The sequence below is a fragment of the Akebia trifoliata genome, chromosome 9 (assembly GCF_017979445.1).
Source record: "Akebia trifoliata isolate Shusen 1 chromosome 9, ASM1797944v1, whole genome shotgun sequence".
Lineage (NCBI taxonomy): Eukaryota > Viridiplantae > Streptophyta > Magnoliopsida > Ranunculales > Lardizabalaceae > Akebia > Akebia trifoliata.
Genome location: NC_141383.1, coordinates 23,788,773 through 23,802,156, shown reverse-complemented (window position 1 = coordinate 23,802,156; position 13,384 = coordinate 23,788,773). Strand labels below are relative to the sequence as shown.

At 36.2% G+C, this 13,384-nt stretch overlaps 1 protein-coding gene across 1 annotated transcript; it reads right to left on the bottom strand.

Annotated features, from left to right (window-relative positions):
- Positions 1 to 2,772: 2,772 nt before the first annotated feature.
- Positions 2,773 to 5,183, bottom strand: LOC147394847 (polygalacturonase 1 beta-like protein 2). The gene is made up of 2 exons (XM_086454247.1): positions 4,916 to 5,183; positions 2,773 to 4,817 (listed from the first exon to the last, which is right to left on the bottom strand). The coding sequence occupies exons 1-2, from the start codon at positions 4,976 to 4,978 to the stop codon at positions 2,988 to 2,990; spliced, it is 1,893 nt and encodes a 630-aa protein (XP_086310373.1). The 5' UTR covers positions 4,979 to 5,183; the 3' UTR covers positions 2,773 to 2,987.
- Positions 5,184 to 13,384: the final 8,201 nt, after the last annotated feature.

Below are 13,384 nucleotides of genomic sequence, written 5' to 3'. Positions count from 1 at the left end.
TTCATTGAAAACCAGCCCAACTCAAATTTATTTTTATTATGTAAAGACCCTTTATGCTTTGGAAAATATTAAAACTGATCCAAGAATTAAAATTTCCATTTTTTTGACGCACATAGTCCGTATTCCACACAACATTATCATAATAATCCCGAGGGATTGGTTCAATGATAATTTTAGACCGATAAGTAGTTAATGCCAATATGGGCACTAATTCCTCACAGGCCACAAGCGAGGGTGCACACGTGCCTCTAGACTAGTCTTTGGACACGATTTTAAAACTCGTTTTGATGTCTCGTCTCACCTTGGATGAGTTTTCCGATAAGTTTGAGACGTCTAATTTAACAATGAGAAAAGCGAAAATGGGTTTTAAATCTCATTTGATACATTGATTTGTCTATCTGTCTAGTTGGTGGACGATATTGAGACATATCAGATGAGTCGTCTTGGTCTCGGACGAGATTTAAAATCGTGGGACAACACAATGGTCTATGAACTAGTCAAAGCCCAAATACGGGTCCCGTGTCTACACGTATATCCAGTTATCCTAAAAAAAAAAAAAAAAAAGTCACAATAATCATAATCAATGCCTTGTACCCAAAATCTAGAGTTGGGTGAACGAATCTTACTCTTCAATTCATAAGAACATTTACTCTCTCTCTTTGTCGTAAGCTTTTATGACTGCACGTATGGTAACAAAAACCTATTTGAACCACACTCATATGGGTACAATGCCCCACCTCATAACTTGTAGGACACTTATATGAATGATAGCTGTGGTCTTTATTTCTCCAACTTTTGACTTGAAGCAAATATGTTACCATCAATGCCAGCAAAAGTTTCTCATATCTGATTTGCTCACAGATTGGGATGGAGACATTGGAGTGGGTCATGTGTTTTCTCAAGTGTGAGTTACCTAAAAATGCAATGAAATCGTCTTATTTACTGGGACAGTACATATTCCAAATCATTGCGTATCATTTGCGTCGAATTCCTAGGGATCTTCAATGGGATAGCATCTAGCACTGCAATTTGGGCGGGTTGGAGGGTCAACTCAAGTTGTAGAACCCACAACTCAAGTTCAACTCAACCCAACTATCGAGTTAGAGCTCATTAATTGAACTTTTAAAATTGAATTGAGCTCATGTTAGCTCAAGTTAGGTAATTTTAGGCGGTTTGGACGGATTGGATAGGTTGGGCTCATTGAGCAAGCTTAATTTCATTTTGATTAACACATAAATTTTATTTTATATCTTAAAAATAAATATAATATAGAAAATAAAATCACTAGTAAATAAATTTGTATACAACCTCCAAATCCATTAATTTTTATATTATAAATATATTTAGGAAGAGAAAACTAATATTTAAAATAATAATAATAATAAAAATATTTATATGTAAATATATTGTATTGGGTTTGGATTGAGTTGAGTTGCCCGGAGCCTCAACCCGAATTGAATTCAGGTTGAGATTTCCTAGTCCCGGATGAACTCATTTTCATATAACCCAACTCAGGTTCGCCCTTCAATCGGATTGAGTTTGGGTTAACCTACCCAAGTTGCAACCCTAATAGCATGAAGAGTAGCTCATTAACCCAACCTACGAAACGAAAATAAGCTAAGTTATACTTATCTAACCTTGTCAAAGGTGATTAATTTTGTCTCTCAGGACTTGGAGGGAGAGAAGTATCTGCCACCTTGGAAGGACCTCATCACGAGAATTACTTGATACAAGATCAAGATCCAAAGATGATAAAGTGAGATTCTCACATCCAGGCAAAAACTTCAATGAAATTCACGAAAAAAAAAATATTAGTGAATACATCATGGAAAATTGATGAATGCAATATGGCCGTGCTAATACTAAAAGGGCTTAAAAAGTTAGAAAAGATGGAGAAGGGCCTATGTAAGCCGAGTATTCCTCTACTTGAATCTGACTTAGACATTAGTGCTTCTCTAGGAGTGATTTTTGGCTCACAAACTTTTTCGTCTTAGCGTTACAAGCTCTCCACTATGTGACACATGCAGCCTAACGTGGTAGTTTTTTAAATATGGGAATGCCCTCAATACACGCGGGCTACTGTGATTGGTCAGTCCTAGATCCGGCGAATAAATTATTATTATTATTATTTTTTTTTTTGTTTCTCTAGTAGGCACCACATCGATGCTCAAGAACATGGATTGTGAGTGACTCAGAAGCGTTATGAATTTCAAGGTGTCAAATTGGCAGAAAAATCCTCCACAATAAATAAAAAATTATATTTAAAATTTCTTGCTATAAATTTGATTAATAAATTTTCACAAAACTTTTTATTTTATGTAGATCTTAAATATTTGAAGAGTCGTGATTTTCTGACTCCCGTCTGACGTAGTCCCCCTCTACTCTCTTGACGTGGTATGTGCATAGAACCAAAGATTTTTTTTTCCTGAGAGTACACAACTGCATATATTTTTTGGGATGTGCAGTTGTGTATCTCGAGAAAAAAATTTATGGATCTATGCACATGCCACGTCAGGAGAGTTGAGGAGGGGGGAGTATGTCAGGGGGAGAATAAATTTATCATTATTTATATTTAAATTATTGAAAATTGATCGTTCATGAGACAAAATAACAAAATCAATCAACTAAATTGAGTTTTCATAGACTCGACCACCATTTCATTTTCAAAATATTGAATGAGTAATCTCCGTTTCAAACAAATTTCAACTTTTAAGACCGTACTTCGCGATTGCTCACTTAGAAAATAATATATCATAAAATGCTAATGAAACATTTTAAGAAAATAACCAATTTCATTCCAAAATCAATGTGTCTGGCATCATCAATTTGTCACCCTCCCACCTTTTTGAGAGGAAACCCATCAAAACAAACTCATTAAAAAAACCTCCCTCCCCAACTTACACACAAAATAACAAACAATAAAAACATAACTCAACTAATTCGATGGCTCTAGCAGTGAATCCGATCATGGGTTCAATTTGAACCACTCAATCAGCTGTGGTCCATGTCATATCATTTTCAAAAATCCAATGGCACACCTCAATATGACCTGGGCTCGAACCCAATGCCACAAAGGCTCCATGCCCAGGACTCCAAGCTGATGTATCTATGTGACAAATAGCTACCCCTTTGTTGATCTTTAATTTACTCTTCACATCTAATATATCTGCCTCATAGACTCTCACTTTAGGTACCGAATGGCAATAATACACTAAATAGGGAAACAAACTTTGATGACACGAAACTGACTTAGTCACATCTCCACCGTTGATTCCTTTGACCGACCCAATCATCACATCTTGATTTGACCCATCAACCCTTTCCGTACTCCTCACAACCACATTATGACCCAAAACCGAAACAACAAAATCGATCATGTCTTCGATCGAACCCACACACCTCTTGGTCTCGCCCTGGCTCGGACCCCTCTCGCACTCTTCGAGCGTTGTTTCTAACGCACTCTCCATACTTGAGTTCTCTCTAGCATGAAAGATCTCTTTTAGCTCTGAAACTCTCGAGGTCGAAAATGGTAATTTTGATGAAATCGTCCGCGGCAAAAAAGACCTTTTCGGCATTTTATCCCTGATATCAGGCATGGGCATTACAGTCCCTTCCTTAAGCATCGATTCGCGGAAGAATTTGCCCGGTTCAACCCATTTATTTACAGATTTACCACTCCCCGCCAAAGAACTGGTTTTTTCAGTTGCAGAGTTGCTCGAGTTCGAGTATTTGGCGAATGTGGTACCCTTTTGGCTGTAATCTTTGAAAGTAGTGTTAGTTCCGTAAATCTTGAACCCGATTGGTTGACCCGTCGATCCCTTCCCGTACCCTTTAAACGTATCGGTACCCACATTGAACGATTTGCCATAATTCGCGAAATTTACAGTTTCTGACTTTGAATTCTTCGCGTACGATTGAAACGAATCGTCACCCACATTTGCTTGATCTCTGTAACTGGTGAAGCTCTCAGTCCCTGAGTTTCCTCCATCTCCATAGCTCACGAAATTGTTCTTTGGGTTATTGCTGTCGAACGCGTAAGACGTAAACGTATCCGTCGCACCGTTGGCTGACTCGCTGTACGAGTTGAATCCCGAGTTAAGAACGTTTGAACCCTTTGCGTAAGAGGTGAACTCGTTTGGGACTCCATTACCATTTTTTCCGTAACTCGTGAAGGTCTGACTCCCTGAATTTGTCTCCTCAGAATAGCTAGAAAACGATTGTTTTCGACCATTGGCGTCCGAGTCATAACTCGTGAATCGGAGATTAGGAACGTTAACGAGTCGGTCGTAGTTCTTGAACTCGCTTGACCCACCAGTAGCGCTCGAGCTATACATGGTAAAGCTTCCATCGACAACGTTTCCTTCTGGGGCGTAGTTAGTGAACCTTTCGTCGTGTCCGTTCGAGTCTCTACTGTACCTCCTGAACGAGTCGGTTGGGATGTTTTGCCCATCTGAGTAGTTCGCGAACGAGTCCAACCCACCAACTCGAGACGACCCATAGTTGGTAAAGTTTTTGTTCGAATAAACAGCAAAGTTTGCATCTTTATCGTGTTTTTCCAAACTTGGGGCCAAATCAGAGAAACAGAACAAATTGGAGGAAGAACAGAAGGATGGGAGGTGAGAAGAAAGAGATTTTTGGTCAGCGAGTTTAGTGAGAATCGCTGAGTCGACTCCACTCAGTGGGGAAGCTTTGGATAGAAGGAAATATGGTTTGGGGAGGTTGTTGGGGATCTGTCGGTTCCAGTAACGGATCAGAGACGCTTTAGCCGTAAATGGGTTTTCTCCGGTTGATGGTTCGCCGGCTCCGGTGAATGTAACCTGCATTGGAAGAAGAGAAAGATGGGTAAGAAAGAAAATATTGGAAGAATTAAAGATAAGTTTTTTAAAGAGAAATTAAAGAAAAGATGAGAACTTACATTGAAAGATGAGAATGCAAAGAAGAAGAAAGTGAAGAGTTTGAGTTTGGGTTGTTTCTGCATTTTTTTCTTTCTGGGTTTGATTTGGAGAGAGAGAGAGAGAATGTTGGTGGTTCTGTTGGGAGACTATCAGACTAGTGAGAAATTAATAGGACTCAACCAAGAGAGAGAGAGAGAGATTGTTTAATGGGAAGGCTACAGAGATTGGAGACTGAAATCTCAGTGAAGAGGTTTAAAGAAAGAAAGAACGCGTAGATAACACACGTGCCATGTCTGGGCAAAGATAGCTTCTTAATCAGTTTGGCACGTGCTTAGGTGCTTAAGGTGACTGAGTTAATTAAAGAAATCTCCATGAATTGAAATATATATTTAGTGAAGCATTTAAAATTTGAGAGTTGATAATATAGTTGTTACACCAACTCTAATTAATTTACAATAATTAATGAAATTATACAGAAGAACATCAATTAAAAGAAGGGAATATCTATCATGACAATTCATTGTTACCCAAACTTTGATTTTTTATAAATCACTCTTAAAGTCTTATAATCAGTCTCTTTAGAGTTCGAAGAGTTTTTTCTCATTTAACAGCAAAATTTAAATGAAAAGGTTCCTTTATATATATAATGATTTTCAGACTCCCTATTAGAGAATCATAACCATTTGGCTCGAAATACATATAATCATAAATCTTTTTCTTATGTATCTTGAGACTAATAATCTACGATTTTGTGAAGGGGGTGTGTGTCAAAGGGAGGTTTTTATATTATCACGACTCTTTATACATACATAAAAAAGAAAAGAATCATGATTTTTTAACTCTCCCTCTCTGACATAGTCCCTCATACTCTTCTGACATGACATGTGCTAGAATCATATATTTTCTTGGGATACATAATCACACATCCCCATAAATATGTGTAATTATGTATCTCAAGGAAAACCTATGTATCTCAGAAAATAATTTTCTGACTCCCCCCTTTGACACATGCCTCTTGATGTGGCAGGTACTAGAATCATAGATTCTTTCTTCAGGATACACACTGCACATATTTATGAGGATGTACGGTATCCTTAGTGAAAAATCCATAGTTCTCACTCATACCCCGTCATGGGGCATGTGTTAGAGGGGGCGTCAAAAAATCACTACTCTAATTCAAAAGAAAAAGGGAAGGTGAGCGATCGTTAAAAAAAAGTAGAAAACATTTTATATAATTTCATTGTGTGATGTGTCATAAGAAGAATATGAGATAACAATATAATCTCTCTTAAAATATTAATTGAACCACTTCCATATGCTTCATCAAAACAATGGTCTCTAGTCTTTGTTACAGCTAATGCCTACCCATTCTTTCGCACTTACCTCGATTGTGGACGTCTTGTTAATAAATTAGGGTGTTAAGCTGTTAAATATACATGAAATAAACACATGTCATCAAACAATGTAAAATTCAAGATGTATACTATCTCATCTACAATTTTTTTTTTTCATATTTTACGAATAAATTTACATTTTCGAGGATGTGATGGCTATTTACTTAACAACTTAACACCATTTGTTTTTTTTCACTTCAAATTCCCACTCCTTTTGTGTTTATACAAATATTAGAGATATGCCTTTTTGCGTAGAAGAATTAGAGTCAAAATTTTAATAAAAGGTTTTTGGTTACATTGCCAAACTTAAACGTTATTATTAAAACGCGTAAACGATGATAAAGAAGGGGCAGGACAATTTTGAAAAAGTGAGGCAATTTGATCATTTTAGAAAAAAACAAATGTCTCAATGCCACTTATGTAATATTTCTTTTACACCATATTGACCACCTACAGTCCAAATAAAGAAGGAATATGCAAGGTTGGCATAATTGGTGTAAAATTTGTCATCGTCTAACATAAATCTTGACTAGGTGAGGAAAAGCAAACCCTATATTAACATTTTTTTGGCATTAGCCATGGTGACAATCTTCAATAGATATCACTTAAAAATAATTATGTGGGAATATCACTAATTCATGTCTAAACTTGTTTCACTAAATTGATCATCTGATTTTTCTAAGAAAAAGGCTGGGGGGGGGGGGGGGGGGGGGGGGTTAATCTATGATAAGAAGAGTATTGTACTTGAGTGCTACGGTTTGAAGTTTTCGTGATTCGATTTATTTTAGGAAATGAATGTTAAAATGAGTCGTGCTGGAGTGACCTCAAGCTGGAACCTCATATCACACTTCTTGTCGTGAAAGTGGATAGGAACCAAAGATGCCTTTTCACTCATATCTCGATGAAAAGCATCTATGGTCTCATACACTTTCATGTTAAGAAGTGCGATATGAGGATCCAGCTTGAGGTCACTTCAGCATTACTCTTTTAAATGTCACCAAGGATTTAAGAAAATTCAAGACATCCTAGCCATCCCATTTTCCTGTAGGGATGGCAATTTTCCCCTATCCCTATAGGGTTGGGTTTTCACTATTTTAAATGGTTTCAGGGAAGTTTCGATATTGAAAATTAAAAATCTATTTGGTTTTAGGGCAAGAACCGTTTTGATGTACACCGCCCCAAGGTGTGTGGAAAATTAAAATAGGGTGGGATGTGATTTGGAAAAACTATTAGGGATGAGGATGGATCGAAAAAATTAGACCTGAGTCAGGGTCAGGACAAACAATTATGATCAGAGACGAATTTAACTAATTCCAGCTCAAACTCTCCCCATTGCCATCTATAATTTCCTAAAACAATTATTTTCAAAAAACATATATTTTATGAGATAAATAAACATGCAAGAAGCTAATTCACTATCTAATAGATGGATTCATAATGAGAATTGCTTAGTATCCACAACAATGATTCAATGATTTATTTTTAAGATGTGATAGGGGAACCTAATTTAACGAACCTATATTAATGCTTATTATAGCAATAAAGGCATATGACTTTAATGTTTAGAAATGTTAAGCCATTTAAATGATAAGTTTGGGAATCGTAGATCTGCAAGCCTTTGAATACATGGTTGCACCTCCTCATAAAAAGTATATCTCGAGGGGATCGTGTTTCCCGAAGAGCACAGATTTACGATTTCCGAACTTATCACGTTAGGTAGTTGATTGAGTATGCCACATTGGGTAGTCAGATTATCACGACTCAAGATAATAATACCCTTATTATTACCACGAAACTCAACGTGTACCAGGTAAATTTAGGCACCCACAATGGTAATGTGATAACACATTGAAAGATCATAAAATGATTTGTGTGCCTACTGAAGTATTTGCAAGAGTGAAATTGATTGGAACTACTTTGTTTAGGAGGCGATGCAAAGCTTACAGAATGACACGTAATTAGAATTACATATATGTCGTATGTCTGGTCAAATATCCAAGCAAACATTCATACATTGAGATTTGCCAAAATAATCATACTTTTATCACACACGACGAATGAATATCAAGATTCAAAGAACACAAGATTCTTTACATGATTCATCGCAAATTTGTAGACTATTTCCCTGGGTACCAAGAATCTTCTATTTTTTTTCTTATGGTGTATGCTTTATCTTATAATGAGATTGGTTGATAAAATTTTAAATCGAATACGGAATATTTATAAGTGTTAAAATTGATCAAATCAAGTTATGTCTCATTCCTATATTTGTTAATTGTTATTTCGTTTGTCACGTCCTATATCTATTGAAAATTACAATATCTTATAAATTAACACTCGAATACCTTCTGGCATGATTTATAGTTTGAATTTTGACTTTGTTTGACCATCTTTAAAATTTGGACCAAATCATCTTTGGACTGGGGACTTGGTTATCTATTTTTATTGCCCAACACACAAATATATATATGATGATCAAGTCATGTAGGATCTTTTTGGATGTTATGGTCAGGGTATTGGGTCTCTTTACCATGAAACCCTTGTAAGTTTAACTATTATGAAGAAATAAGAGTGAGTAATATTGGTGACTTAAATCCACATTAATTTATATTTTTGAAAATTTAAAAATTATATATATCTTTAGATTTAAAAAAATATATCTAAAATCAAACGAACCATGAACCCACCGAATTTTGGTTGGGTTCGACAAACCAAAATATTTGGTTCAGCGAACCCAAGCATGAAATTCGACAAACCAAATATTTTTTTAATTAATTATTATTTTATTTTCATTGTTTATATTTTAAATTTAATTTATTTTACTAATTTATTTCTATTTAACTTAAAAAATTAATATTATAATTGGAATTATAACTTGTATACTTGAATTATATATATGCACAAGTGAACCAAGCTTGCGAATGGAATTAGGAAATCAAAGCGAACCCAAAAACGAATTTTCTCTACCTAGCCCTACAAATTGGGTTCATTTTAGATTGGCGAACCATGAACTCCGAACCTAAATTCGAACTGAAATAACCCACAAACCAAGTAACATAATTCCTTCCCTCACTCTTCTTCACCCCTCCTCCTCCTCCTTCAATCTCCCTCTTCCTCTCAATTATTTTTCTCCTCCTCCTCCTTCAATCTCTCCCTCTCGGTTTTCTTCTTCTTCTCCCTCATCCTCCTCCTTTAACACAATGAAAGTGAACAAAAGTGATGATGTATAACATGTGTCATATGAGCAATTTTAAGATATGTAGAACAATGTTAGATGTGCACTTTTGACATGGATTTCACAATGTTAAATGTGTACGTTTGACATATATGAAAGCATATTAGATGCCCACTTTTAAGATGGGTTCCAGAAACGCTAAGGAATCGGAGTTGAAGGTCGTCGGAATCAATGGAGTCCTAGGTCATCAAAATTGCAAGGCTGAACATCGATATAGAACAAGAGATGCTGATTTTTTTGTTGAGGTGCTATTGATGGAGTGCTCTTAACAAATACTTAAAATTTTGAGGTGGCCTTACAAATTGGAGGGATCTTAAAGAAAATTGGCATGTAGATAAAACTTCCCATACGGTAATATAAAATAAAATAATATTATTATCTTTTAACATTCTGTCAAAATACAATGAAATTAGCCGAAAGTTTTATAGGCTTTACCAGAGCATGCACGTGCATAGGTCATGTCCTTCCTAGATTCCCATAAACATATATAATAAAATGAAATATAGCTAAAAAAATCTTTATTATTAGGAGACAGATTAGAATGAAAAACTAGAATGAAATGGTAGTTTTCTGTCATCCTTCCTCACATAAGGTGTGAGTTGAAGTCAGTTCATGAGGATATTATGCTAAATAAAGAAATCTCTTTTCACATGAATCTCTAATCTCAATTCTCAACTTTTAAAGCTGACATCCCACCAAAGAAGCCCACCTCCATAAGTGGGTGTTCGATGACACTTACAACTGCTACTTTCTTCCCCTCTTTATCTTTTTTCTTTTTTATAATCTTTTTTGGCTCCGAACCCTTTTTTTGATTTGGTGGGACATTATAAAATAGAATCATTGAGACAATATAAGTTGTCTATTATGTTTCCTTTGTTTAATTTCCTTGTTAAGGAAAGCTATTGGACTGAAACTTACCCACCTGAGAAAGAGGGTTAGATGGCAAAACCAAAAGGACATATTTTTGAGTTTGGACCCACTACATTACCTTAGAGCATCAAATATATGCTGACATGGGATTTTTTTTTCTATAATTTCTTAAGAAACTGTATCACTAGAAAATCTGTGCTTGTCTCCAAGAATTTTATAATTTTTTCCTAGAAAAACATAGATTGAGGCTCTCCATCGATAGGGATGGCAATTTTTCCCGGCCCCGTCGGTGCCCTGACCCACTGCCCTTATAGGATCTGTTTTTCCCACTTTTAATCAAGTCAGGAACAGTTTTGATGTACCCTGCCTCACCAACCCGTCCCACCTCGATTATATATATATATATATATGGGTCCCGTTCAATGGCCAACAGTTTGGCAAACACTTTTTCAAAACATGGGTTAGAGGTCTTGCAATGGGCTGATTTTTGGTGAGCATGATCTCTACGGTGAGGAGATCATCCTCACCAAAAATCAGCTCATTCCAAAACTTCTAGCCCCAGTTTACAAGTTGAAAAATCGTGAACCGTTCATTTTTTGTAAACCATTTTTGATGGGATTAGAAGTTTTGGAATGGGCTGATTTTTGGTGATGATGATCTCCTCACCGTAGAGATCATCCTCACAAAAAATCAGCCCATTCCAAGACCTCTAACCCATGTTTTGAAAAATGTGTTTGCCAAAATGTTTGCCAAACTGTTGGTCATTGAACGCTACCATATATATATATGGGTCCCGTTCGCCACCCTTAGTTTTACCACACACTTTAACAAACGCGTTTTGTCTTACATGGGTTAGAAGTTTCGGAATGAGCTGATTTTTGGTGAGGATGATCTCTATGGTGAGGATGAGGATGATCTCTATGGTGAGGAGATCATCCTCACCAAAAATCAGCTCATTCCAAAACATCTAACCCCATCAAAATTGATTTACAAAAAATGGACGGTCCACGATTTTTCAACGTGTAAACATGGGGCTAAACATTTCGGAATGGGCTGATTTTTGGGGAGGATGATCTTCTAATCATAGAGATCATCCTCACCAAAAATCAGCTCATTCCAAAACTTCTAACCCATGTAGGACAAAAAACGTTTGTTAAAGTGTGTGGTAAAACTTAGGGTGCTGAACATTTCCCTATATATATATATATATATATATGGGTCCCGTTCGGCACCCTAAGTTTTACCACACACTTTAACAAACGCGTTTTGTCTTACATGGGTTAGAAGTTTCGGAATGAGCTGATTTTTGGTGAGGATGATCTCTATGGTGAGGAGATCATCCTCACCAAAAATCAGCTCATTCCGAAACTTCTAACCCCATCAAAATTGATTTACAAAAAATGGACGGTCCACGATTTTTCAACGTGTAAACATGGGGCTAAACATTTCGGAATGGGCTGATTTTTGGGGAGGATGATCTTCTAATCATAGAGATCATCCTCACCAAAAATCAGCTCATTCCAAAACTTCTAACCCATGTAGGACAAAAAACGTTTGTTAAAGTGTGTGGTAAAACTTAGGGTGCTGAACATTTCCCTATATATATATATATATATATATATATATATATATAGGGTCCCATTCGGCACCCTAAGTTTTACCACACACTTTAACAAACGCGTTTTTTCCTACATGGATTAGAAGTTTCGGAATGGGCTGATTTTTGGTGAGGATGATCTCTATGGTGAAGAGATCATCCTCACCAAAAATCAGCTCATTCCAAAACTTCTAACCCCATCAAAAATGATTTACAAAAAATGGACGGTACACGATTTTTCAACTTGTAGACATGGGGTTAAACATTTCGGAATGGGCTGATTTTGGGGGAGGATGATCTTCTAATCATAGAGATCATCCTCACCAAAAATCAGCCCATTCCAAAACTTCTAACCCATGTAGGACAAAAAACGTTTGTTAAAGTGTGGTAAAACTTAGGGTGCTGAACATTTCCCATATATATATATATATAGGGTTGGGTTCCTGCAACACACATTGCGACAACGTGTTTGTCTTATATGGTCAAAAATGTTTGGAATGGGCTGATTTTTTGTGAGGATGATCTCTGTGATGAGGGGATCATCTTGACAAAAAATCATCCCATTCCAAAACTTGTAACCCCATCAAAATTGATTTACAAAAATTGGACGGTCTATAATTTTTCAACAAAAATTGGACGGTCTAGAAGTTTCATAATGAGCTGATTTTTGGCAAGGATGATCTCCTCACCACAGAGATCATCCTCACAGAAAATCAGCCCATTCCAAACATTTTTGCCCATATAAGACAAAACACGTTGTCTATATGTGTGTTGAAATGGTTGTCGTTTGAACCTGACCCATATATATAGACAACGTGTTTTGTCTTATATGGGCAAAAATGTTTGGAATGGGCTGATTTTCTGTGAGGATGATCTCTGTGGTGAGGAGATCATCCTTGCCAAAAATCAGCTCATTATGAAACTTCTAGACCGTCCAATTTTTGTTGAAAAATTATAGACCGTCCAATTTTTGTAAATCAATTTTGATGGGGTTACAAGTTTTGGAATGGGATGATTTTTTGCCAGGATGATCCCCTCATCACAGAGATCATCCTCACAAAAAATCAGCCCATTCCAAACATTTTTGCCCATATAAGACAAACACGTTGTCTATATGTGTGTCGCAATGTGTGTTGCAGGAACCCGACCCTATATATATATATATATTAAATTTACTATCAAGAAGTATTATTTAGTGAAGTAGTAAAACATGTGTAAAGCAATTCTCACATCCTCTGTTCAAACACCACCAACCCAATTTCTTAAATTATTTATCACACCCAATTAAAGATTAAAATACACCATTCAAACATTAAACCAGGACAGGACAGAGAAAAATTATTCAGTAAGGGGATGGGTTAAAAATATTATACCTGAGTCGGGGAAATCAATA

What these genes read in the sequence shown, in the direction of transcription:
- LOC147394847 (XM_086454247.1), bottom strand. Translation starts at nt 4,978, where the DNA reads ATGCAGAAACAACCCAAACTCAAACTCTTCACTTTCTTCTTCTTTGCA. An exon ending in TTGCATTCTCATCTTTCAAT is followed by an intron (nt 4,818 to 4,915) that starts GTAAGTTCTCAT and finishes CTTCCAATGCAG; the next exon opens with GTTACATTCACCGGAGCCGG.